We start from the raw sequence: 26,230 nt of genomic DNA, 5'->3' as shown, positions 1-26,230 counted from the left end.
AGGACGCCCAATACCCTGAAAACTCAGACAATTCCTAACATTCTTCTTAGAGAGTTAGAGAAATCAGTCACCGTGACCCGCAGCCCCTGTACATCACTGCCTCTATTGCGGAGATATCAACTTTTTGTTTTTGAGAATATACAAATTAGTTCTTTGGAGCAACAAGGGGGGGGGGTCACTCACCTTTTTGTGCAACAGTCACTCGAAAAAAACTCACATAATCGGCAAAAATGGTGAAAGCTTAACAACGGAAGCAGCAATTCACAAGGAGGAACTTGCCATGTGTGTATCTCCCTCCAAGAAACACTCAAAGTTAGATGTAAGAAGAGTCTAAATGGTTCCTGTTTGCAGTTAGCACTGCCTGAATGTAAGTAAAGGGGCCGTGCCAAGTTCATAACTTAACCTCTTCAGTACCGGGCCAATTTGTGGTCCAGGACCAGACACATTTTAGGTTTATTTTGTATGTGCGGTTTTGAGGGCTGCAACGTTTTTCTCATACATCTCATTCAACTAATTTTTGCGTCTTTTTTCGGGGACACATAGGGCTTTATTTTTGTTTTTTTTATTTTTCAAATGTGTTTTCTTTTTTTTTTTTTTTTAATATCCGGGAACATATAAATAATATAGGAGGGATATTGTGTCTGGTTTTCACTTTCCTTTTTGTTTAATAACACAAAGTGCCACTGAAAAACTTTATAAAATAATTTTTCCTCCGACTTATAGTAATTTTTATTTTGTATGGTGTCGTTAAGGGTGGGGTTATAATCTTTAATAACGGTGTTTTATTGACGTATTATTTTATTTATTTTACTTTTTTTTAAACTATTTTTATTTTATTTTTTTCAGATGATGTTCCCATAAGGTCATGAGACCTTTGGGGACATCTGATCACTTCTTTCTTTGTTAGGGAGACTGATTTCCCCTGTAACTTGTACATTTAGCCCTAGTTGCAGGAGGAATACAGCCTCCTGCATGTTGTATACACAGTATACAGAGCTGATCTGGGTCCTGTAGGATCCAGCAGCTCTTGTAAGATGTTGACACTGGCAGATCACATGACTGCTGGGTCAGAGGGCGGCGCCCATAGCCGTGTATACATCGCTCATTGAGTGCTGTATACACAGCGATCGAGAAGGCAGGGGAGGGAATAAACCTTCCCTGTCATCTCTCTGGGAGCTCCGGCTGTAGTCCAGCTGCTGTGTTCTGCTTGGACGTACAGACACATCCTGTCAGAACAAGGCAACCACTATCCAGATGTAAATAGTCTATGGGCTTACCACGGAAGTGGTTAAAGGGGTTTCTGGGACTTTTTAGGAGGGGCAGGTCATCAATTGAATATCCTTTGGGAGTCCACAATGAAAATCATGACATCTACACTAAAGAGGGCGTGGCCAAATGGTGAAGCAGGGAGTGGACGGCGTTGCATCCAACTCATCTACGACTGGAGGATAGAGATGTATTGAGGGTTGTGACATAGCAGATTGGCCTGGAACAGCAAGACATCACTCTGAGCGCAGGACTGACCCGCTGTCCCAAGGGGACGCCCACTATAAGCGCACCATTGGCCCTATGGTTAAAGCAGCCCTGGTCCAACACCCGGGAGAGAAACAAGTCATGACAACAGTATATATTAGTGTATAAGACATTTTACTAGCATATATTTCTCTGGAATACAGAATTATTCATAAAAAGAAACATACGATACATTGGTGCATAAATGGAACATACAATATATAAATTATTAAATTCTGAAAAAATTTTCAAACTAGTACAAAAACTACTAAAAAAAATGTTTCAAGGCTCGGTAAAGAAAATATACAAAAATAAGGAATTATTCGAAGTAACATTATAAACAGAACATATTAGACACTGTGCTCTTATCCGAGGATGTAACTCTCTATCTTTTTTACGACGCTCTTCGCTAGAGCAATCACTCTCTCTTCATGGTCCGGGTCTAAACGATTATTGGGAATACCAGGCGGAGGATAGCAATTGGGATACTGGGTTCTTTGTTTATCTACTCCACATGCCTTCATTTCTTTCACTTCATCATGAATGCCTCGAAGTTTGCTCGAGTAAGAGGATACAGTGTGTGCCAAAGAGACAATAGTCACGTTTTTGTCTATTTCCCCAACCTTAAGATACTGCGCTGCAAAACAAGCTTTCTCTACAGCCTGGTGTACTTTGTAAAACACCCATTCTGTGTGGCCATGACCAACATCATGTTCTGCAGCTTTAAGATCACATATGGCTTGCTTCAACCACCTGTCCGCTTCTTGAGGTTTGGGGTGGGTGGATGAGCTATGGTATCCCCAAAAATCATAATTACATCGGGTTCTTCGGGAAAAGTGTTCACGGTGATACCTGTGGTTGTGCGCTTGATTGTTCCACTTTTCCCAAAAGTTCGAAAAGCCACCGGTACCTCTATAACCTGAGGATGAGGTGCAATTGCTCATTGTTTTGCCGGATTCCTTCTCCTTAATTCTTTGTTGAAGGTATTTGCAAGCTTCTGTGAACACTTGCTCACGGTTAATGTTCTTGTCTGGATGGTATTTCAGATAAAGCCGTCTTATGGCCGTCATCCGTTCATTTTTGGGCAACCCCCATATTTTGTTCAAGTCAAGATCAATCTCTTTTTTAAGGTCTTCAATGGAAGCATCTTGTCTGCTGGACTGCGTGCCGTCGACGGGTGGTGGGTTCTCAAGCAAAACAAGAGATTTCACGCTTTGGCCTTCGGATCTCTTGAACTGATACAAATCCAGAACGCTGACCTCAATTTTATTTTGACCAATGTTTATAAGGTACATCTCGATCTCACAACTTCCAAGAGTCTTCGTACCCAGTTCCTTTTCGATCACAGCGTACAAGTAAGTTTCCCCCTCAGATGGAATCAGGTAACCCACATAGTCACCAACTCGGAATGTATTCGTAATGCTCATATCTAAACAATCAATCCATTCACTAGGAATCTTCTCACCGGGATTTGGTAAAGATATTGTATTCTGCGCAGTAATGTTATTCCACAAATCATTCCGTTTGAGCACTTTACTTATTCCACTGGGATCGTGACAGGAAAGCATTTGATTAACAACGGACATCGATTCTGACGTTAACACATTTTCCATCAGATTGTTCATTTCTTTTGCAAGAACTTGCGCAATATGAACTAGTTCATCTAACTCCATTGAATCACTATGTTGGAAATAAATCTTACAGCCGCCATTTTTGATTGCGAACACCATTTTGCTGCATTGTGTACCCTCCAAGGGTTTCTCGTCATATAGTAATACAGTTTGCAAATCAGAGCAACACGTGATTTCCAGCATCCCAAAGATAAGGTTCCATTTCTCCATGGCCGCCTCTTTTGACATTTTTCCTCTAGTCTGGTGCTGAAGAAGACAAACAAGACCTTCTTGAAAAATTTTCGAAAAGAAGAGTTTTTCAAACCTTAATTTTAATGGACACTGATCACCAAAAGAACAAAGGTTTTGGGCATCAAAAGTGAGAGACTCTTGTGTAATGTCAGAAAGCATTCGAGGACGAATCTTTTTCGGTAACCGTTTCAGAAGATTTTCTTGTTGGTAAATGTTGAATAGCGAATTCATGTAAACAAAATTAAATAGACAACTCAGTTTCTTTGATAGGACATAAGAAGATCGGCAATTATTTAAGACCAGACTAGACGACTCGTAGAGTTTGCCATCATGAGCCAGAAGATGCAGAGAATGGAGTTTTTCGGTATCTTTATTGCCTTCTACCAATTCAAAAAGTTGTTTTGTGGCTTCTGAGACAGTTGTTATTAGATTAGGATGCAAAGAGCTCTTATCTAGGGTCTCACTATGAATTGTTGAAAGTACATCGGCAAAATGGAAGACGGAAGGCTCAGCCTCAACTCCTACTTTTTGGAAGAGCTTGCTATAACATGCCAGCAGAGGCGGCAGCTTGTACAAGTATGGACACAAATTTCTTTCCATGTGAAGATTGAAAGCAACTTGTTTTGGAAATGCAATATCCTTCTCATCATTAACCAGAATGAACTGAATGTCCTTTAAAGCAGTAACATCAATATCATCCCCTTTTTTTTGAAGAAAGCCATAGATCTGCTGCAAAACTTCGCTTCTGGTTTTCTGCAAGTCTTTACTGCCACATGAAACTTTGCAAACGTTTTTTATATTGTCAATGACTTTCGTAATAGGTGGCTCCTTCAGTATTCCAAATTTTTCACAAAATACCTTTTTAACATGCGTGGATTTGGAAAGTAAGGGCAAAGATGTCCAAACCAATGAATCAAAACCATTAACATTCAGCATTGAACCTTGAAGGGCAACAGTAGCGACATTCTCAGTGAATGGAGGGTGCAAAGCGTTGAGCTTTTTGTCAACTCGTGATGGATTTACAAAAGCAATGTTTCGTACTGTTGAAACAAACGTATCGCTAATCTTTTCTAGATCCATGGATAGCAAATACTCGTACAATGCTTTAGCCTTGGCATGAAGTGATTCGAAAGAATAGTTGCCTTTTGCATTTTTCTCGATCTCCGTTGCAAATTTAATAAAATCAGATTCTGACAGTGAGTCTTTCATTCCAAGATTTATCAGAAGATGCCTTATTGCAAACTCACTTCTTTCAAATTCCTTCCAGAAATTTTTGGGGATAAACCGATCCTGAAGCTCTAAAACAGCAAAAAGATTTACTTTATGGTCATAGAAGTATGATGCCATTTGAAGCTCTCCACGTTTGTCCTTGATCAGTCTTGCAGATTTAAGTGATGCAAAAATCTGTTGCTCCTTATTTTGGAGACCAAAGCGGCATTGCAGATCTAAAACCATACGTAAAATGTGCAGTAATTGCTTCTCATTGAAGGATGCAAGATCCGAAAGAAGATGGCCAGTAAGTAGGTCGAGGTCATTGATCAATGGGATTTTCATGAATTTATTGGCCAGCTCATTGTGAGAATTCTTTTTAAGGTAAATGGTTGAAGGGTGCAGGTCAGAAAGTCGAAACGGTCTCAGGTCAAATGATGTCGCCAGTAGGTAAATATCTCTGCACATATCTAAACTTCGTCTTTGACCGTCAAAGGTTTCAAACAAGGGTAAAGACTTGAGTTTCTGGAATAAAAAGACTTTGTTTTCTTCCGATTGCAATTTAATTAAGATCAAATACAGAAGGTTATCAAGTTCTTCTCCTTTTAACTTTGACTTAAGGTCATGTATAGAACATAGTTGTACTAGTACCAATTCAAGATTTTCTGTATTCAGCATGTAGGGCTTAAGGTATGGAATAATAGTCTCAAGATGTACAGAAGAGTCATAAAATACAGACAATTCTAATTCAGGAAATCCAAGTTTCAAGAGGTACTGAGTAATATCACTGCTGCATGGAAAGCAAATATTTCGGAGATCAGCAAGTGGAAGAATGTATTTGTCATCCTTTTGACTAGATGACATTTTGCGGTGGACCGGCAGTATTGCCCATTGCTTAAAGTAAGCAAAAATGTCTTTAAAATGTTTCTCTTTCTCACTAGTCTTCTGCCTCTTTACTTCGTTCCAAAAGAAAGACCATAGACCTTTCAGCCAGACAACCATATCTTGTGGAAGTGGAAGAGGAGTTGCATTTGCATTTGGTGAAATTTCATACATTGGACCCAGATGATTCTTAACTAAAGCGACAGAACTCTTTATATCTAAACGTTTCACAAAGCCATCTGTTTCCAGAGTGCTATATTCCCAGGATTTTATGAATTCATGACCTGCTTTAGGAAATAGCGCTGAGTACGTTCGAGGAAATTTGGGTTTCTCTCGGTCACAGTGATGAAGCAGGCCATCCACAGTAACTAACAAAGGAACTCCTTGAAGATCAACTTTTTGTGTGACGTGATCTTTTACACAATACTTTAGGAGAGAATTACAATTTTCCTCGTTTCTGAATATAGAACTACTGACGGGGGCAGGTAGCGCATGTCCATTGGGAAGTAAAGGAATTTCCTTCAAGAAATGGCACAGAGTTTGCGGGCTTAGTTTCAGGACATTTACACCAACTTCTTTAAAAGACTTATACAGGACTTCTCCATAAGCCAGCTGCATGTTGATCTTGTGAAGTATAGGTTCAATACTCTTGTTTTCACTTGGAATGAAAAAGATTGGCTCTTCGATGATGGAGGATTTTCCAATGTGGGACCACTCAACAACTCCACTTTCTTTCTCAAATTTCTTTTTTGCTTGACAATTTTTGTAAACAGGAATTAGCTCCATTTTATGCTCAAAGATAGTCAAATAGACTTGGGTAACTACAGTTCTCCATTGTGGTGTCACATGTTCAGTATTAGTAGGGAAAAATGATAAGAAGTCGTCAAGATTTAATTTGCAGGAGTCAAAACTTTGAAAATGTAATAAATTTCTTTTAATCTTGTCACACAGACATTGAAGCAGGTAGCAATACAGAGGCGCTATAAGATTTGAGAGGAGAAGCATGTTCCATGCAGTCTTTGGGCTATCACCATCCTCCTTGCAGATATTTCGACGTGCTGAATCCACTATAAAATTAGCATTTACGTGTACTGGGAGACCAGTTTCTACCGGTAGCGGCAACGTACAGAAAGCTCTACCCTTTACTTTTTTATTAAGGCACGCAGCTATTGAACCATGTGGTATAAGGATTTGATCCAAATTTTTTGACGTTTCCTCTAAAGCATTGGAACCATCTGTCTCTACAATTCCCAGTTGTCGAACTATAAGCCAGTGAGTCGTAATCCTTGAGCTGCTGCGTTCTACCTGAACCGTTGATGATATCCTGAATGGAAAGTGCTCGGGCTGGCAGCCCTTATTCTTAACATAGTTGCAAAGTCTTTGTTGAAATGAAGATATCTCCATTGTGTTCGCCTCATCAATTTTAGTTTCGACAGAAAATATCTCCTTAACATCTCCAGTTCTTGAAATTTCAGAGAAGGTTATTTTTCGAATGTGATTTAAAAATAGAATCATGTTGTCATCTTTATCGAGTTCTTCACACATCTTTCTGATGTCTTCAAGCGACACCGTATGGTTGCTTATTTCTGACATTGCCACGGTGTTTGCCATTCTTAACGGTAGGCGGAAAATTGTTCCTTCTTGAAGATTGAACATGGATGGTAAAAAGGTGTCATACACATCCCGAAAGGTCTCCTTGAACTCATCAATAATGTTAAACTTTCTACCAGGGCTGGTATCATCAGACGAATCCAAAAATATAAGGTTGGGATCGAAGACACCCATCATAGTATCAGCAGTCACAAAAGAAGGGCAATCTGTTATGTGGTATACTGAATTAAAGCCAAGCCCAAACTTCCCAGTCTTGTCTAAATCGTCCTCCTTGCCACCAATACCAAGTTGTTGAATACCTTCAATATCTTGATCATTAAATTTCTTGTTGTTGTAAACACATAGGGCCGGACCTTGTAGCGGATGCCATTCTAGTCCAAAGACACGTTTTGTCTTATGCTGTCTGTTATCCAGCACGAAGTGAATTTCGGAAGCCTCTGCATCATCTGCATTCTGGAGCAACTCTTTAACTATATCTTTTTTGGAAGAATATTCCTTCAAAATATTTTTGATTCGTGTAGTAAGTCTTTCCCTTGAACCAAATTCAGAACCCCAATTGGAAAGACTTGAAATCTTTAATTTTTGAAGCGTATGATGGATTCTTGTTTTGACTCCCAACTTTGACACCACAGCTCGCGGAATGAGTTCATTGCAGAAGTTAAGTTGATTGTTGTAGGGAAGCCAGGGAGTGTCATTGTAGAATATTTTATCCACATGGCGTAATATACACTTCATGTCTGGCACAAAAACTTTGCTTATATCAAATGACCTACTTGCAATACTATCTGGTATTTTTTCAAGGCTGTGGTTAATCAAGTCCATTGCCAATGACAGTTCACGTGCCGAAAGTGGGGTTTCTTGGTGCTCAATGGCCATCTTTTCCAAGACCGAAAAGTAATGGAGAAAAGAGAATTCTTGACAAATTTCAACGTTATCCCATAGGTTTGCAAATTTTTCATACTGCTTTGGAAGTTTATACAAATATGGAGAAGCGTCAAAAGAAATTGTGTGTGCAACCAGATTCACTGGTACAAATTCACCATCGATGTACACAAAAGGGAAAGCAGAGGCTTGTTCCTTTATAAGGTCGGCATTGTTTGGTTCCTCTTCGAGGAATTCATTTAAGTAACTGTAACACCCTTTTGCAATGGAAAGAGACTCATCATCGTTCAGCAAATTGACAGCTTCGGAAGCTTTCTGTAGTTGAGATAGAACAATCTGGGAAGAAGGTTGACGATCGATGCCAAGGAAAGCCGTGACATCATCAGGCTGATCAAGGTTTAGGATTGGGTAAATCATACTGACAAGAGCCTTGTGTTTGGAATGATAAAGGTCTTTCGCCTTCATTAAAGTTAGATCGTTTAGTTGAACAGCATTGCTTTGTGGAGGCACCGCGGGAAGGAAGATGATGTCTCTAAAGCTTTGATCTTCGATCCAGCCTTGCTCTTTAAGTAGGTCATGTAATAGCTCCAGTATGCAAACAATTTGTTTTAATGCCTTTTTCCGATCATATGTCCAGATATTTTTTATTTTGCATGCTTTCTCCTTCAATTTTTTAAGAGGTAATTTGTCTTTAAGTAAACCGAGAGCATGAAGGGCCTCTAGCCTCTCTAGAAATTCTTCCCCTTCAGGAAAACACCCTTCCTCAGGATCGTAAAGTGGTGATACTTTGCCCTTTGGATGCACCAGATTTGTTATGAATTGTAAGTTTCCATGCAAAGAAGTTGGGATGCAAGGTTTCGATATTAATAAACCATTCAACTCCTTAGTGTTCAGATCAATGGCATATATTATTAAGGCGTTTCGCTCTTCCATCTCTAAACAGTCCAGGTTTTCGAACACGATCTCCCTATAGAATCTTTCACAACTGTACCAGTTCTTCTGTAGTTCGCTAGAGCTGTTACTCACACTGAAGCTATAGTTTACCCAATCTGGAAGGTCTATTGCCAAGTATGGTTTTTTTAGATACTCGGAAAAGACTTTTTTGGCAAGGTGTTGTATGGTTTCATCTTCGAACATTTCTAGGTCTAGGAAGCACGCATGATTCATTGTGCAACACTCTTGTCCGTTGCTAAATAGAGGAGGTAAGGAGCCCTCTAGTCCAAAGGCTACTGCATGGTAAAAACTTTTAACCATTTCCATGAAATGAGTGTTCACTTTGGTAACGTCAGGCCAAAACGTGTAATAGTAGTAGTCCTCTAGGTCACCATTTTTATTCATCGCTTGCAGTTGCAGTAACGCAGTTATGACCGCAACAAGCACAGGATCACCGAGCAGATGTTTATTCCATTCACCTTTTACAGTGGTTTCCCATAAGGATTTTCTATTCGACATAACAGAAAAGGTTCCATTGATATGGAAAGGCAGCCCTGTCGAGACTGGAAGCGGAAGGAAACAGAACACCAGCCCTTGAAAACCTTCCAAATTTGAAGACCATTTTCCAGTACTAGGATTTTTCTCCAGGGGAAGAGCAACGCCAGCAATTGGAAGACAAGACTGGTTTTCATTTTGCATGAAATTCTTGACAGATTTTTTAACTCCAAGGCCTGACTGAATGATGTAGAATTTATCATCAGTTGTATTAGTTTTCTGCGCAGAAATTTTTACAATGTTGGTGCAGTCAATATCCAAGCTATCCAGCTGCTTACATAACTGTCTAGATACACTAAGCTGCTCCTGTTGTAGTGGAACGTCTTGGGAAATAGGCAGTTTTTGGACGGTTTCTTTTTGAAGATGTACTTTTACGGTCTGAAACCCAGGACACTGACCATTGTACAGATGACTTAAACTTGCTTCCTTCACATTTTTTAAGAAAATTAGAAGAGTTTCTGAAGAGTTTTTAAAATCTGTCATGAGCTCATGTATCTGTTTTTCAGTAAAGGCTTGGTGACAAATTTCAGTTTCTCTAGCTTCTTCTTCTGTTCGGAATGGTAGACGAATAAGAGTTCCATCAAAGTAAAAAGGCTGTGCAAGTTTACATCCAAACACATCAGAAAATGGCTGGAATTGGTCAGCAAATATATGAAGAACTTCAGAATTATTCTGGAGATCCAACTTCATGCCCGGATTTAGCTGTGTAATGTGTTTCTGTAAGTGGTTTGCATTTGGGTCAAATATGAGAACTTTTGATCCGCTCATTATAGAAGGCACATCGGTGATATGGTACACAGTATTGAACCCCAAGCCAAATTTGCCGATTTTCTGCACCTCATGTTCTTTAGTGGCTGCTCCAATGCGTATAATATTGATAAAATCCGCCTCTGTAAATTTACTGTTGTTGTAAGACCACAACGCCGGCCCATGACAACTGGCCATTCCAGGGTCTATTAGTTTTTTCCGTATTTCAGAATTCTGTCTCATATCTACTAAAAAATGGCAAGTCGTGGCATTGGCGTCCTCTGCATTCTGTATCATTTCTTTAAAAATTTCCACTTGCTCGCTGTATTCTCGAAGAATATTTTTTATTCTTAAAGTCACTGGTTCAGATGGCCCCCATAGATCAAAAAACTCTGGCTTTAAAACCTTGGTGCTGAGTAGTTGAATATTTAGGTATCTAGCTGTGGCCATCGAAATTTCTTCATGTACAATATCATAGTCCATAGCAGCACTGGCTATATGTTGTTTCTCCATGTCACAGTACAAAGCTTTAGAGAGTGGTTTGAGGCTGAAACCCCTTTTGTTAGACTGCACTGGTATGGGAAGCTCATCCGTTCCACATACAGCGTTGGCCTTCATCCAGTCCAAGATGGCAATGACAAGCTTCAGCTCTTTGAGAGATCCAGAATACGGATAGTCCTTGTCCATTCGATCTTTTAATGTATACAGTATGTGAATGACTTCATCGTTTGGTAGAGAACTTTTTACGCCACATCTAGTAAAGAGTGATTTGTAAGTCAAAAAGTCAGATGGCACTTTATTCACATAGGAAGAAAGATCCAAGCCTTCAGGGTAACATAAAACAGTCTCGAGCGGGAGAGAGAAATCATTTCCATTCCAAATCACAACTTCTTTGAGAAGATCTTTTTGAAATTGTGTAATATGGTCTTGGATATACTTGTATAGGTCATGGAGTTTCCTATAGAACGAGTACTGGTCCATTGACTTGTAGTTGAGGCTGAGTACCGTAAGATTTTCCACAACTTTTTTAGGCGGTGGAAGGTCATTCAAGCCGAGAAGATCGTTTGCTTTTTCAGTAAAAGAGTTGGTTAGAGGCATTGAAAATTCAACTATATTAAAGTACTTGAAGCTTCTCATATTTACTGGCTTTTCTAATTCCTTCTTCGATCTTTTAGAAACGGCCCGGACCCAAGCAAGGTTACGGAGTTGTGAGATGTGCGAGCTAAATTTTGCTAAAACCGTAGTGCTGTTGCAAACCTCAACAAGGCAGTCAGCTTTCTTCAAGACAGAGGTCGTCTCCTTACTTTGATTTAATTGTTGAGCAATTTTTAGAACGTCCTCTGCTGTGATTTTATCTACAGAATCTAGCAATCCTAACATTCGTAGTGACATCAGTATTGAATCTTCATGGTATTTCGCTGGTGGAAATTTATCTGCCTCGAACAAAACTCTAAATGTCTCGACTTTAGGATCATAAAGGTTAGATGGAGATCGAAGGTGACCATTGCAAGGTATGAAGGAAAGGTTTCGGCACATGGATTTCAGTTTGTCGCTCTGAGTGAACAGCGCGTATCCGTTTTGTAATATCCAGAGCATCACATTTTGAGCTTCACTTTGATGGTTGGTGTAGGAGCCATTATGGATTGCTTTTACTAACTTTAAAGCAACATCTACTGCATTGAGTAGCTGAATTTTCATCAGTTGTAGGAGTCGCTTTTCGGATTCATCTTTGCATTTGATCACAACATCAGGGAACGCTAAAGTGTCTGGTACAGCTGGGATAGTGTTGCAGTCCAATGCGGTTAAGCACCTGGCGGCCACCAGCTTGGATTCAGAGGATGTAGTGGTCTTGACACTGGAAAAGATCGGCAACTTGTATAAAATCTCCAGTTCAGATGAGTTAAACTGGTATGCCTGAGAAAAGAAGTCGCAAAACATCTTCCCATGTTTTTTTGAAGTGCTCTTAAAGACCTCCAAAACCTGGTTAAGGTTCAGTTTGGACAATGTTTGCAGAACATTATTCGGTGTTGGAGTCGATATGAACAAATGAAGGTTTTTGTGCCACATCCAAGCGTTCTTGTCCCATATTATAGTGCAACCGGCCCTCTCCAGTATTGCAGTTATGGCCTTGGGAATATTGTGGCCGTCGCTGTTTTGAAAGAGAATTTTCTTTCTTTGCAGCCTTGCAAGTAGAATGTCATTGGAATTACTTTGGATTTGTGATAAAGGCACGATTGGTTGGTTCTCAAAGTCACCTAAAATGTCATTGTATTGCTGGAGGAAGGTCCACATGGTCTCAATCCATTCTACTGGTGGGTGATCTGGATCTCCAGGATGCCAATGAACTTTGTCAGTTCCAAGCCATTTTTGAGGAAGAGCCTGATGTAGTGTCTTGCGTATGACATCGACAGATAAGCACACGAGATTCTTAAATATTCCTAAAAAAGAAAAAAAGAGGAGGTTATAATAAAAAAACAGTACTTATACACGGCTTCTCCGATAGCTGTTATTGTAATTTACAAGACAACTTGTATATTTCTTAATAGGTAAATCAGACTCTATTTGCATTAAAAAAGGTTATTTTTTTAAGTTCAGCATATTCAGAGACTATCCAAAATGCTTGGTCATTATCCTTAGGTTTAGCCCATCAATGTGAGATCAGTGAGGGTCAGCACCCCCATTGAACAGCTGAGTGAATGGGACTTGATCTTGCAGTACCTGGTCTGACCACTACACAGAGAACAGCACTGTCTACTTCCTGTTCCAGTCTCTGTGTAACAGCTGATTCATTTGGGTGTTGGGTGTCAGACCCTCAGTGATTCAATACCAGTGACCCATTTTTAGGATAGGTCATGCATATGACCTATCCTAAAACCCCATTAATTGACAAAAATAAAACTATGAACTCTTCTATTTTGCATTCTTAGTTTGCCATTTTGTCCACACCGGTCTTGAGCTTTCACACAGTACTATAGTAATGCATACTGACCAGACAGAGGACAAAATGACATGAACTGAATGGTTTCAAATGGCTGAAAAGCTCCCCGGTCTGGTATTTACAAAAAAAGTTGAATAAATGTCCTAGATTTAAGAAAAAAAAAAAAAAAAAAACAGCTTGCTCATTAAGACCCAAGATCACTAAACAGTTGTTTTAAATAAATTAATTGCAAAATAACAAAAAAAAAAAAAATTACAATACATAAATTTTATGATTCACTATTTGAGTCATCACAAGAATTCCAACTAAGCAGCCAAACTGACTAAATGACCGGCAATCGAAACGTAAAAATTCTGCTCAGTTCCAATTTTGGAAAAGTGAATATAAAATTATTCCTCCCCAAAAAAAAAAACCCTGTGTGAATCCATCCCTAAGTTTTTAAATAGTATACAGTGTACTCACTTGACTTTCCGATGTCCACGAAGAACACATGTAGGTCATGGGGAAGATCTTCTGGAATAAATCTATGTGCAAGTCCGGGTAATAAGGTTCTGTAAATATTAGATACAACGGTTTTAGTGACATATTCGGTTCAATCCACTTTTACACCATTTCTGAAAAAGATTCAGTTAAGATAAAGTAAATTTTACTATGTTGCAGTCTATCCTCCTGCTTGACTTGTTTAAAGGGATTACCCCCTTCCCCCAATATATGCCTAAATAAATTCTATGGACTTCATATGTTCGGGACTCCCCTCTTTAAGCCAGACCAATCCCATTTTGATAGACCTAAGCTGTCCCTGTGTTTTTGGGCTCAGGACCCAGGGCGATCATCCAAAAAGCCTGTTTCAACCGCATTTTTAAGTGCGTTTTAGGATAAGGCCCCACGGGACAACTAAAAAGTGCTACAGGAAAAATCGCGGCGGAAACACATCGCAGCTCTGCAGCGCTTTAAAAACAAAGTTTACGGAGTTTTCCTCTGCGGACTTTGTTACAATTATATCTACTGGGAAGTCGCTGGCGTTTCCATAGATATAATTAACATGCCACGATTTCCAAGACTGCACCGGTTAGGGCTCGTTCACACATTTCGCTTCAAAATCCGCCCCTTTACAATGGTGGTCTATGCAGACCGCCAGGCTTCTTTTTTCCGCTAATGGCGGGCTAATGCTAGCGGAAAAAAGAAGCGACATGTCCTATCTTCAGGCGGAAGCCGCGCAGCTTCCGCCCCCAGCAGCACTCTCCTATGTCGGCTCATTCATTTGAGCCGACAGCGGAGGGGAAAGCCACGACCGCGATGGTCGCGGCAGGCATCTCTCTTGGTGTCAAAACCCGCGCGGGCAGTTCACGTGTGAAGTAGCCATTATGATGATGCTCCTTTTCCCCGTCTCCGGAAACAGAACATCACCAATACTAATCTCACCTTATCATACTTACCTGTTTTCCTCTCCAGATCTTCTGGGCATGGAACATCACTTACTTCAGGTGGCCGGCTTCTCTTCTTGAGGTCTGCTGGCCTCCCATGCCTGTGCAAAAGAGTCAGCACTTTGGCTCTAATGCGGAGGTAGATGTCAAGAGGAGGAAGATCCAGCTCCACAGAAGGAAGTGATCTCCCGTAACCAGAAGAATCGGACAGGAAGTCATGCAAGTATGCGGTGGTGGGCTGAGTTAGTTGGTAAGGGATAGTAGTGGGTGGGCTAGCTAGGGAGACAGGGAGGGGGTTAGTCAGCCCTGAGTGAAGTGCAATGCATCATGGTAGTTGTAGGATAAAAGAACAGGAAGCCACACCATGTAAACAAATGTAGAGGATACCAGGATTCCCCAGAGACACCCAGAAATCACTCAAAACACTGCTAAAAGGAATTTGGGTGCACTTATTACCGTATTTTTCGGACTATAAGACGCACTGGACTATAAGATGCACAGGTTTTAGAGGAGGAAAATAGGGAAAAAAAATTTTGAAGCAAAAACTGGTAAAATATTTAATATATGGGAGTTGTAGTTTTGGAACAGCTGCAAGGCCACATTGACAGGTGACCCTGCAGCTGTACGGGGATGTATAGAGCGTTTTTTTTGCGGGGCCAGCTTTAATTTTTAGTTATACCATTTGCGGGGGATATCTATTGCTTAGATCACCTTGTATTGAAAAAAAAACAGGAGGTGATTTAGAACTTTTATTTAGCTCATATTTTTAAAGTTTTTTTTTTTTTTTTTTTTGTTTGTTTTTTTTTACTATTTTATTCCCCCCCGGGGGCTTGAACCTGCGGTCACTTGATCGCAAGTCCCATAGACGGCAATACAACTGTATTGCCGTCTATGGGACATTCTGTCTATTAGTATTATTATATTATTAGTATCATAGAGACCAGCCGCAATACTAATATAGCCGTGACAGGCCGGGGAGCCTCATTAGGCTCCCGGCTGTCACCCGAACAGGTCGGCTCCTGCGATATCGCCACGCAGGAGCCGGCCTGCAACTTTACAGGTACGGGGCCGGTGGGGACCGGCCCCGGGGGAGAAGGGGCCACTGATACTGACCCGGCATCCGCTGTACTAGAGAGGCGGATGCCGGGGAGGGATAGACGCCGGGGCCTGAGACATCGCTGCCCTGCCCTGCATGAAGCCAGCGGCGGGGGCACGGAGGAGCCCCTGCCGCTGCTGGCTTCATGCAGGGCAGAGGATCGTAGCGATGTCTCAGGCCCCGGCACCTGTAATGGCGTCTATCACTTGCCGGCTTCCGCCTCTCTATTACAGCGGATGCCAGGCGCCACCTTCAGACTATAAGACGCACCCTTCTTTTCCCCCAAAATTTTGGGGAAAAAAAGTGCGTCTTATAGTCCGAAAAATACGGTAATTCATTAATAGCACTAACAGACCTTTTTTTATAAAAAAAAAAAAAAAAAAAACAACTTGTTTTTTACCTGGAAAACCCCTTTAACATTTTACGCAAGTTATAGAGGAGAATTTGTAGCATACTCAGTTTTTTGTCATCATGTGTGACTGGGGTTTCGGCATTGCTCACTTATTTCAAAGGATTCATTGCAGCCACCACAGTATACCGCACCACTCAATGTGGTTTAGGGCCTCAAACAGCCCAACAGGTTCCTTTGGCTAGCTAGCATGCTTAACATGAGGCCACACCACCTGTCAGTGGTAGATGGGAACCCATGGCGGCACCAGGGGAGGACAAGTTCCCCTTAAGAAACCCACATGGCATTTCTAAAAATAGATTATTGTGCATTTATTGTACTAAAAAGAAACCATCAACTGCAGATAGACCAGGATGCAACGGATTAACTTTTCGCGAGCCATAGAAAAAGCAGTCATGAAGGTCAATGGTGGACAAGAAAACTAGTGAAGATAGTCAAGCTTCATAAGAACATTAAAATGAATCTGCACCAATGACCTCACCTTGGAAACTCTTTACTGTCAATGTACACCATGCCGTTTGACTCCGTATTTTGGAAGCTTGTGAACGATCCATCAGATAACGGCAGTAGTTTCAGGTTCAGTAGTTCTCTGTCCTTTCCATCTTCGATGATGTACTCCAGGAGCAAAAGCTTCTTCTCAGCTGGAAAACGAAGCCAGTCATCCTTACGCAACAGGTGTCGCACAAAATCTGGAGTCACAATATTAAGATGTGAAGTGTCCTTCTGAACCATACAAAGAATTTTGAAGACATGATCAGGAACCTTAACTAGAGGAACTTTCAGAAGGAGAAGCAACTCCTCTAAACAAGTCCGAATTTCCACATTTTCAACTATCACAAAAACCGCTTCCTGTGTGGTTATCCACCGACATGTGCCAGTAGTTTGTAGGACTTGCTTCATTTCGAGGCACCGGGCAACCTTGCTTACTATTCCATGCCATCTGGATTTATGGGTGGTTTTTTCAGGATCTGGCCAAATTCCATACGCCATGTCTACTGTCAATTTTGACTTATTTACTAAAGTCACACCATTTGTAACAGCCATGGTATAGATTATAGGTAAGACTTTTTCGACCAAGATCTGGTTCCATTTGGCACCTTCATCGTGCTGTTGGTCCGTTTCAGGCCATTTCAAGCTTCGCCGGTCATCGGTAAGATCGAAACATCCATTGATAAGACATGGAAGTCCAGTTTGGTTTTCTTCCTTGTCTGGCAGTGGGAGTATGCAGTTCAGGCGTCCACCAAATAAATCCATTTTCTGCTTAGATAATGGATATGCCAGGTCAAGGACAGGTTTGTTGCACAATTTTATGCTCAACTCCGACAGTTCTGGATACAATTTGCCAAGATCATTGCTGGTGGTCACCAGCCATTCGGATTCTTCCTCTTCATTGTCCATGTACCTTAATGAAATCACTTTAGAAAGTGTTTGTATGGAAACCCCAGCAAGCTCATTGTCTAATAATGTTTTGGAAGATACATTAACTGCGAGGAGAGTTTTCACTATTCCATCTTTTCCAATTTTCTTCAAAGTAATGCTTGTAACATGGCGGAGAAAGAGAAGGGCAATATTAGAATCTTTCATGAAAGACTCAAAAAGTTCTTCAACCCTTTCCGCACTGTATAGGTTGTCGGATATCTCAGATGGACACAGTCGAAAAGGGAAACAAAAGAGAGTCCCCTTGAAATAGCCGGCATTTAGGATTTTCTCCCAACTCCCTAAACCAAGTGGCTCCAAGACGCTTTTGAAGGGTTCAAATTGGTCCTTCAAATCTTCGGAAAACTTATCTTTTTTCTCAATGTTCCATAAGCATCCTCCTCTGTGGAAGATATTCTCCTGTGGATCCAGAATCCCAATATTTTTTCCACTGAAAATCGCTGGATAATCTGTACGGAGAAACGAAACGATAAGGCCACATGGTATATGTACAGCTCTACAAAATGTATGTAATGGGCACGTATGCGTACTTCGTAAGTCATTGGGTGCGAAACATGAAGAACGTTTCTAACAGATTCTGAATGGATTTGTGTAGAAAAAAAAAATATATACATCTCTTTGTATGGGCAATGGAGTCGCGTGACGGTACAGCATGGACCCGTAGCAGTATATGCGCAATGTATCACAGACCCAAACAAGGAGTTGGGGGAATTTTTATAAAAACAGTCCGATTAAGTCTCAATCTCAGAATTGGTTAAAACCATTAAAGAATTCCTTCTGTTACCCCTCCGAATTCCCTTTGTCTCTGTCCTATACTGTCTAGGTCATTTTGGTGTGTTTCCCCCCCCCCCCCCCATCTTTTTACTGCCCGATGATGATGTAGCACTTTTCTGTCGTTGCGTTTCTCCCTCGATTGTTGGACTTTAACTTGACTAGTTGCCAGGCGGCTGATGTCTTTGTTGGTTCTACCCTTGACCTTATGGTGAAACATGAAGGTTGGATCTCCCCCCTCCCCTCCCTTTAATGGGATTATTAGCCAATTCTTCATGCTCTTGTTCTGTGTGTTCTTCATATTAAAGGGGCTGTCCAGGACCTGAAGATAATAGATTCTGATGACCTATCCACATGACCCCACACCTATCAGCTGAAGGTATATACAAGCTATAGGGCTGGAAGCAGCTCTGGTCCTATTCATGGGAATAGAAGCAAAGCTGCAGTTCCCTGATGCCACCACTAGAGTATACAGACCGCTACACTGTAGTGGCGTCATAGGGAAATTGAAGCTCTTCTTCCAGTCACTTGAATCCATGTATACTGCTTACAAATCAGATGATTGGGGCAGGGACCTGGTGTCAGACCTCGAACGATCTGACACTGATGACGTGTCCTGGGGATAAGTCATTAGGGTCTATTATCTTCAGGTCCTGGACATCCCCTTTAACAGTAAGGCAGCATGTGCAAGGAAGAAGTGTCTATAAGCACCGGACACTCTGCAGCTGTAGATGTTCCCTGTGCCTCTATATGATGTCTTTGTACAGCATTGTATCCCCTCAATGACTTCTATGTCACCATACATCATATCACCAATACACATGGAGAAGATTTCAGACTGACCTGTCATGTGATATACAGAATTGAAGCCCAGGCCAAATCTCCCAACAGTGTTGGGGTCTTTGCGTTTAATGCTGTTTCCCGGTCTCTGGATTCCGTCCCAGTCACGGTCACTAAATATCTCATTGTTGTATGCCAGAAGAGAGGGACCTGTAAGACAAATTATTACACTTCATTCAATTCTCGCCCAAGAGTAGACTCTCTGTGTGTACTGGACACGATAACCTCATTTTGTGAAGGGGTCATTTAACAGGGATGTACCCGGGGGGGGGGGGGGGGTGTCTTCGACGAGGCAATGGCAGAATAAACTGGGGGCTACATTCTTTTTCAAAGCGTGGACAGGTATAAGGTATTGGTCACTACCCATTGCAATAATATAATAAGTAGCGGACGATTAGAAAAATACAGTCCTCCATTCATATACTTGGCAGCATTAAAAAGGGGGTCATATACTGTCTGGGGTGTCAAAAAAAGGGGATTGTATACTGGGAGGGCCTAATAAAAGTGTCCTGTACTGGGGAGGGGTCAAAGGGGAGGGAACTGAGTGGGGACAAAAAAAGGTGGGTGCGTACCATTGTGTGGGTGGGTACTATTAGCTTGCTGCGGCCATTACAGTGTGCAATGGCTGGCTGGAAAAGCCCCTCTCTCATACAGGGATTGTCCTGAATATTAATTTTCCCTTATGTCAAATAAAACTTCTATTGTATAGTGGGAGAGCCAGTGAAACGCACGTGTCATCTGTCTACTAGCAGCGTCCGGAACAGGTGACCCGAGTGGGGTCCTGGAGAGGAACCTTAATAGGTCATCAGTATGAAAATTTAGTTTGAAAACCCCTTTAATCCCCTTCCCCACTAGGGTCTCCCATAGAGCTTTATTTATTGCTGCCTGTGATCACTGTAGTCTATTATCAGCCTGCGATCAGCTGCAGCAAAATAAGAAAGACCATCCGGGACCATGGGGGGCACAGCAATAAATATAATGGGCAGGGGGATATTACATATATAGGCTAGTGGGAAATTATTTATAATAACCTGTCATTTATCCACTGAAATGTTGGCTCTTTGGGCTAGTTCACACGGGGGAAAGGAGGCAGATTGTGACAGCAGATTTCGCCTCAAAATCTGCCTCCATACAATGGTGGTCTTTGGCGACCACTAGCGTTCTTGCTAGTGGTCGCCGCTAGCGGAAAAAAGAAGCGAGCTCCCCTTTCTTCAGGCGGATCCTGCGGCTTCCACCTGGCAGCAGCAACCTCCGGAGCCAGCCCATTCATTTGAGCCGACTGCGGAGGGGGAAGCCGTGACCGCGACGGTCGTGGCAGGTGGGTTTTGACTTGAGAGTGACGTGGCTCCCCGCTTCACTCTTGGTGCCAAAATCCGCCCCACCGCCCCCCGTGTGAATGAGCCCTTTCTATGTTGAAAAGTCCAGTAGGTGCTGCTAACAGTGATTGACAGCTATCTCTATATAGTCCTATAGGGGAGGCAGGCCTATCAGTCCTCCCCTCTGTATATACAATCATAGAAGGGAGGCTATCAGGAGGCGGTCCTATAAGTGATCGACAGCTATCTCATATACACAGTAAAAGAGGGGAGACTATCAGGACGCAGTCCTATCAGTGTGACAACTATCTCTGCATGGAGTCGTAGATGGGAGGCTATCAGGACGCAGTCCTATCAGTGTGACAACTATCTCTGCATGGAGTCGTAGATGGGAGGCTATCAGGACGCAGTCCTATCAGTGTGACAACTATCTGCATGGAGTCGTAGAGGGGAGGCTATCAGGACGCAGTTCTATCAGTGTGACACTTATCTCGGTTTGCACTGATAGGACCGCCTCCTGGACTTCTCAACATAGAAACAGCCACAGAGATGTCCATGGATAAATTAAAAGTTCTACATAATCTCTCCCCACAAACCTATATATCAATCTGCTCTATAGCATGTAGCCTGCAGACAGCACTGCACTTTCCATGTGACAGTTTCCCTCTAAGACTTCCTTCCATGCCTATGATAAAATACCTTGGATGACATGCTGCTCCTTGGCATATAGAATATCGGTCCCATATTCCCTTTCGTCATAGACAAAGACGACTTCACTGGCTTTAGCATCATCGGCATTCTGTATCAACTCCTGGAATATAATAACCACTTCAGTATCGGGCTAATTTGTGGTTCAGGACTAGAAACATTTTCGTTTTTTTGTATGTGCGCTTTTGAGGGCTATAACATGTTTATAATTTGTGTTATTCATCTAATTTCTGCGTATTTTTTCAGTGAGACATATGGCTTTATTTTTATGATGTTTTTCTTTTTAAATTATATCCAAGAAATCTTTTTTTTTTTTTTTTTTTTTAATAGCACAAAGTGCTACTAAAAAAACTTTATAAAATAGTTTTTCCTCTCCATTACAGTAATTATTATTTTGTATGGTGTCGTCAGTGGTGGGGCTAGAAATAAAAACGTGTTATTCACATATTTTATTTAGTTTTTAAATTATTTTACGTGACCGCCGGGTCAGAGGGGAGCCGCATCATGGTGGTGCCCACAGCTGTGTATACAGCACTTAATGAGTGCTGTGTACACAGTAATCTGGAAGGCAGGAAAGGTAATAAACAGTCCCTGCCTTCTCTAGGGGAGCCCCCGCTGTAACTATAGCCGACTCCCTGTTTCAGCGGCTGCACAACATCATGCAACTGCTGAAAACTGCACCGGTACCTCCTGGCAGAACAGGAGAGGGACTGCCCAGACATATATAGGAGTAAAACACTATTAACATCAAAACGTGGTAGAGTATACGCTGAGTAGAGCTCCCAATGTATACACATCACAGAAGCCAGTGACATATCCCACTGTACGGACATATAGTGATGTGCACAGTCACGTACCAGCCTAACCAAGGTTACAAGAACCTCCACCAATACACTTGTCATATACATCAAGTGTAGCGCCATAGCAAGCTTACTCTGATGATGATGTGTCCTTGAAATCTATGTGCAGAGAACAGATTGTGTAATGAAGTGCTTGTCAGTCTTTGCTGTAATGTACGCTCCCTTATATACAGAGGTAACACACTATTACACAGCACTGTAAGACACATTAGTCTTAAGGAGGAATACATTCATACTTTAAGTATTTGTCCTCCATCGGGGTATTTTCTCAGAATGTTCTGTAGCTGGATGAGGAATGGAGGAGCTCTTTGAAAGAAATCTGCAAAAAAAAAAAAAAAATGTAATATTTTATAAGTAGCACATTATATTATTACAGAGCCGCCAGGATGGTTATTCCTCGGCACTGGCGTAGCCCTACAACCCCCTCATTCATGGGTGGCTACAGGAGTTCCTTCTTATCAAGAGGATGGAGGTTTTGGTCGCGGAGGGTTCTACAGACTCCTTTAAGTACGATGCCCTCTGGCGGCCGTTGGTTGTGTTTTAGGACTCTTTCCAGTTTACCACTCTATTCTCATAAGCCGTCCTGGTCTTGTGAGACTCCCCTCTATTGCCTTGTCGGTTTCTGCCCCTCCCCCTGGACTCGCCCCCTCTCCCTCCTCCTTTGTTGTCTGCCCCCCTTGTGTCTTTGTTTACTTGATGCTTCTTCCCCGTTTCCTACCGATTCTACTTCCTTTCCCTTCTCCAATGTGTTATGGTCCCTCTACGACTGATTCCTGTTGACCTGGATACCCCGGGCAGGGTTTTATTTGAGGCCTCTCATAGTTTACCTTTTCTTTTTCTCAGTCCTTGATTGTTTTCATAGGTTTTCCTTTGACACGCCTGTCTTGGACTTGATAGTTTGCCTATGCACTGGCTTATGGCATAGTTTATGCACCTTCTTGTATATTATGTATAAAATTACACTCAAAATCCAATCTCTACAGTCCAAAGACCAATACCTCCGAAGCTTTCTGGCTAAATGGTACAAGCCTGTGTGCCTTGCAACATAAAATTGTGAAAAACCGCTTTCTGTCTAGACTGCTCATGTCTTAAGACCCCCACACACATAACAGCAAAGTCGGGCAACCGTTCTAAGGCAACACGCGCACGGTCCATAATTGAATGGCACATGGATGACATCCGTGTGCCGCCTATACTCCCACTCATTAAAGTCAATAAGCTCGGGCCGCAAAACAGACAAGTTGCCCTATATTCAGGACCACGAACAAACACGATCGGGTGTATGTGGCCATAGAAATGAATGGGTCAATGTGCTAGCGGTGAAAAACAGGACTAGCACACCGATAGTGTGCATGGTTGTGGCATAGGGCCTAGCATTTGGGGTCGGGGGGCTGACAGACACCTTTAAGACGTCTTCACAACATGCCTGTGCACAAAAGCTTCCCATCCCTTGTCAGTGTCTCGCACGCAGTAACCGTGCCCCTTTTTGTGCCACAGCCTACCCAATTGAATCCCTCCTTGACTGTAGGCTGCTGACCAACTACTAATTATGCAATGAAAGGGTTAATTTTCTCCTTTCTGCTAGTAGAAGGCTGTGTATGGTAAACTCCAGTGCACCAGAGGGCAGGGGGAATAAATTTACAACAAACAGACTGCCATTCATCAATGGGGATCAAAGAGGTTTATCAGCCCCAGTGTGGTGAGGGTCACTTAGTATAAAAATGATAATTTTCATGTATTTTTGCAAAATAACGTAAAATGAAACCATGCGCTATACATGTTGTAGAAGGAAACACTTACCCATGGTTGAGGCGGTTGGCTTCTCTTTAAGGCTGTAAAAGAAGAAAGGAATGAACAGGTAGTAAAGTCGATATATGGACATATGTGGAATGACAAAAGAAACATCCAGCTTTTGTACACTAGTGACTACATCACATGTGCACTAGCGTGTAAAAGTACCAATGATATCACCAAGACAACTTTTTGAAGGCCGAACCACTGAGACATTAAATTGATTCCCATACATTCAACTGGAATTCATGGCACATTTAGGCTAAGGCCCTACAAGATGAGCTATAAAGCGCTTCGGGAAAAATGGTGGCAGGAACGCATCACGATTCTTCCTGCAACGCTTTAAACAGAACGTTCATAGAGTTTTCCCTACGGACTTTCTGTTACAATTATATCTATGGGGAAACCACCAGTTTTGGAAATCGCGGGGTGTCCGCACTGCGGTTTTTACTGCGAAGTGGGCATGGGATTTGCAAGACTGTAGTAGAGCCATCTCCATAGTACAGGTAAGTAATGGTGGAAACAGGAGAGGAAGGACCTAGAAGTTGGTTCCAATCACGAGACCCAAGGTTGGAAATAGCCCAGACTCCTTAGGTACACCATGTACAAACGCCTTGAGGAAGTAAGTGTAAAAAGAATCGGTGAAGAACCCCTTTAAGAAAAGTGCAACAAAAAATAAAACTAAAAACCTAAAAAAATAAATCCTTGTTTTTACCCTCCACAGTGAATAAAATAATTCATACTCCCCTGTCCCCAAGGCTCCGGTGTCCTGTTTCTTCTGCTCTCCTGGAATTCTGCTGATTGGCCAATCGGCGACCTGAGACATAACGGATCCTCTTCCTGAGGCCGCTGATTGGCCTTAGCAGTCATGTGACCGCTGAGGCCAATCAGCGGAACTCTGTAAGAGACTTGCCGAAAAATCGGGATGTGCAGAAGAACACTGGAGCATCGGCGACAGGCGAGTATGTATTCAATGCCCCCGGCTGTGTCAACGTTAAGAGGTTGCCCATTTTTGCCTGGACAACCCCTTAAGTTTTCCAAAGCTTACGTCATGACTCCAGGAGTTGAATATTGATGGCCTACCATTAGAACATGCTATGGTTCCCTTGCATTGACCAGGCCTACACAATGGCTCACATTTACTAGACTAGACTTAGATTTGTAAGATTAGTGTGCCGCCCGATGATCTTTCAGCCCTCATAAGTTTGCTCCATTTTAGTTTCTGCAGATCTCAGCACCAGATTACATGTTCTCCCTTCACCTACTGTACATACCTTTCACGTCAGAGCAAGCACAGCACTAGTAGTATACACTGATCTGCACAGCCGTACCATCCGCTTGGTAATTTTCCACAGTTCTCTAGAACTCTGAAAGACATAAAATGAATCTATGATTTTAATCATTTATACACACAGTTTTGCAGGCAGATTCTGATTTAGTAAAATTACACACTTTTACAGATGGGTTTACCCAGCAACTTTGTCCGGGTCTCCCTGAGATTCCTATTTTTTTTTCTCCTATCAGTATGTCTTTTTGTAGAATGGGAGGAAACCCACGCAAACACAGGGAGAACATACAAACTCCTTGCAGATGATGTTCCTGGCGGGATTCAAACCCAGGACTCCAGTGCTGCAAGGCTACAGTGCTAACCACTGAGCCACCGTGTTGCCCCTTCGATTCCTTTGCTCATGTAAGTGAATAGTCACATTATGACCACGAGGATGAGGTCACTAGTCACAAAAAAAAAAAAAACACATCAGTGCTTGAATTTTTTTTACCACTAGAAGCTGCGGTCATGGCGCTCTCAGGGTAGCAATGACACGCCATTCACCTCACCTCGCCCTCTCTCTGTAGGTGTCCCCCAAGGCTCCATCCTAGGACCCCTCCTGTTCTCCATCTACACCCTTGGCCTGGGCCAACTCATAGAATCTCATGGTTTCTAGTACCACTGCTATGCTGATGACACCCAAATCTACATCCCTGGACCAGACATGACCTCCCTGCTGGCCAGAGTTCCAGATTGTTTAGCAGCTGTAGCCTCCTTCCTCTCCTCCCGCTTTCTCAAACGCAACATGGAGAAAACAGAGTTTATCATCTTCAGTCCATCCTGTATGGCCCCTCCACCTGACCCATCCATCAAAGTTAATGGAACCACACTTACCCCTGTCCCACAGGCCCGATGCCTTTGGGTAACCCTGGACTCTAAACTATCCTTCAAGTTACATATTCAAGCCTTCAACACCTCCTGCCGCCTCCAGCTCAAGAACATCCACTGAATCCGCTCCTTCCTCACCCCTGAAGCTACTAAGATGCTCGTCCAGGCCCTCATAATCTCCCGCCTAGACTACTGCAACACCCTTCTCCATGGACTCCCAGCTAACACCCTCGCCACCCTCCAGTCCACCCTAAACTGCGCTGCTCGCTTAATCCACCTCACCCCCCGATCT

The 26,230-nt window shown here is 42.2% G+C and overlaps 1 protein-coding gene across 1 annotated transcript; it reads right to left on the bottom strand.

The window, feature by feature from the left end:
- Positions 1-1,804: 1,804 nt before the first annotated feature.
- Positions 1,805-24,836, bottom strand: LOC142210107 (sacsin-like). The gene is made up of 8 exons (XM_075279133.1): positions 24,832-24,836; positions 23,793-23,824; positions 22,229-22,311; positions 21,124-21,235; positions 19,112-19,258; positions 16,542-17,946; positions 13,594-13,682; positions 1,805-12,631 (listed from the first exon to the last, which is right to left on the bottom strand). Exons 1-8 carry the CDS (start codon positions 24,834-24,836, stop codon positions 1,878-1,880), a joined length of 12,627 nt encoding a protein of 4,208 aa, XP_075135234.1. The 3' UTR covers positions 1,805-1,877.
- Positions 24,837-26,230: the final 1,394 nt, after the last annotated feature.

This window comes from Leptodactylus fuscus, chromosome 6 (genome assembly GCF_031893055.1).
Source record: "Leptodactylus fuscus isolate aLepFus1 chromosome 6, aLepFus1.hap2, whole genome shotgun sequence".
Classification (NCBI taxonomy): domain Eukaryota; kingdom Metazoa; phylum Chordata; class Amphibia; order Anura; family Leptodactylidae; genus Leptodactylus; species Leptodactylus fuscus.
The sequence above is the reverse complement of the archived record's forward strand: the minus strand, read 5'-3'. Positions and strand labels throughout refer to the sequence as shown.

Coding starts and splice junctions, on each gene's coding strand:
- LOC142210107 (XM_075279133.1), bottom strand. Junction 21,236..22,228: donor ATGGAGGACAAATACTTAAA/GTATGAATGTAT, acceptor ATTATATTCCAG/GAGTTGATACAGAATGCCGA. Junction 17,947..19,111: donor TTCTGTATATCACATGACAG/GTCAGTCTGAAA, acceptor TTCTCCGTACAG/ATTATCCAGCGATTTTCAGT.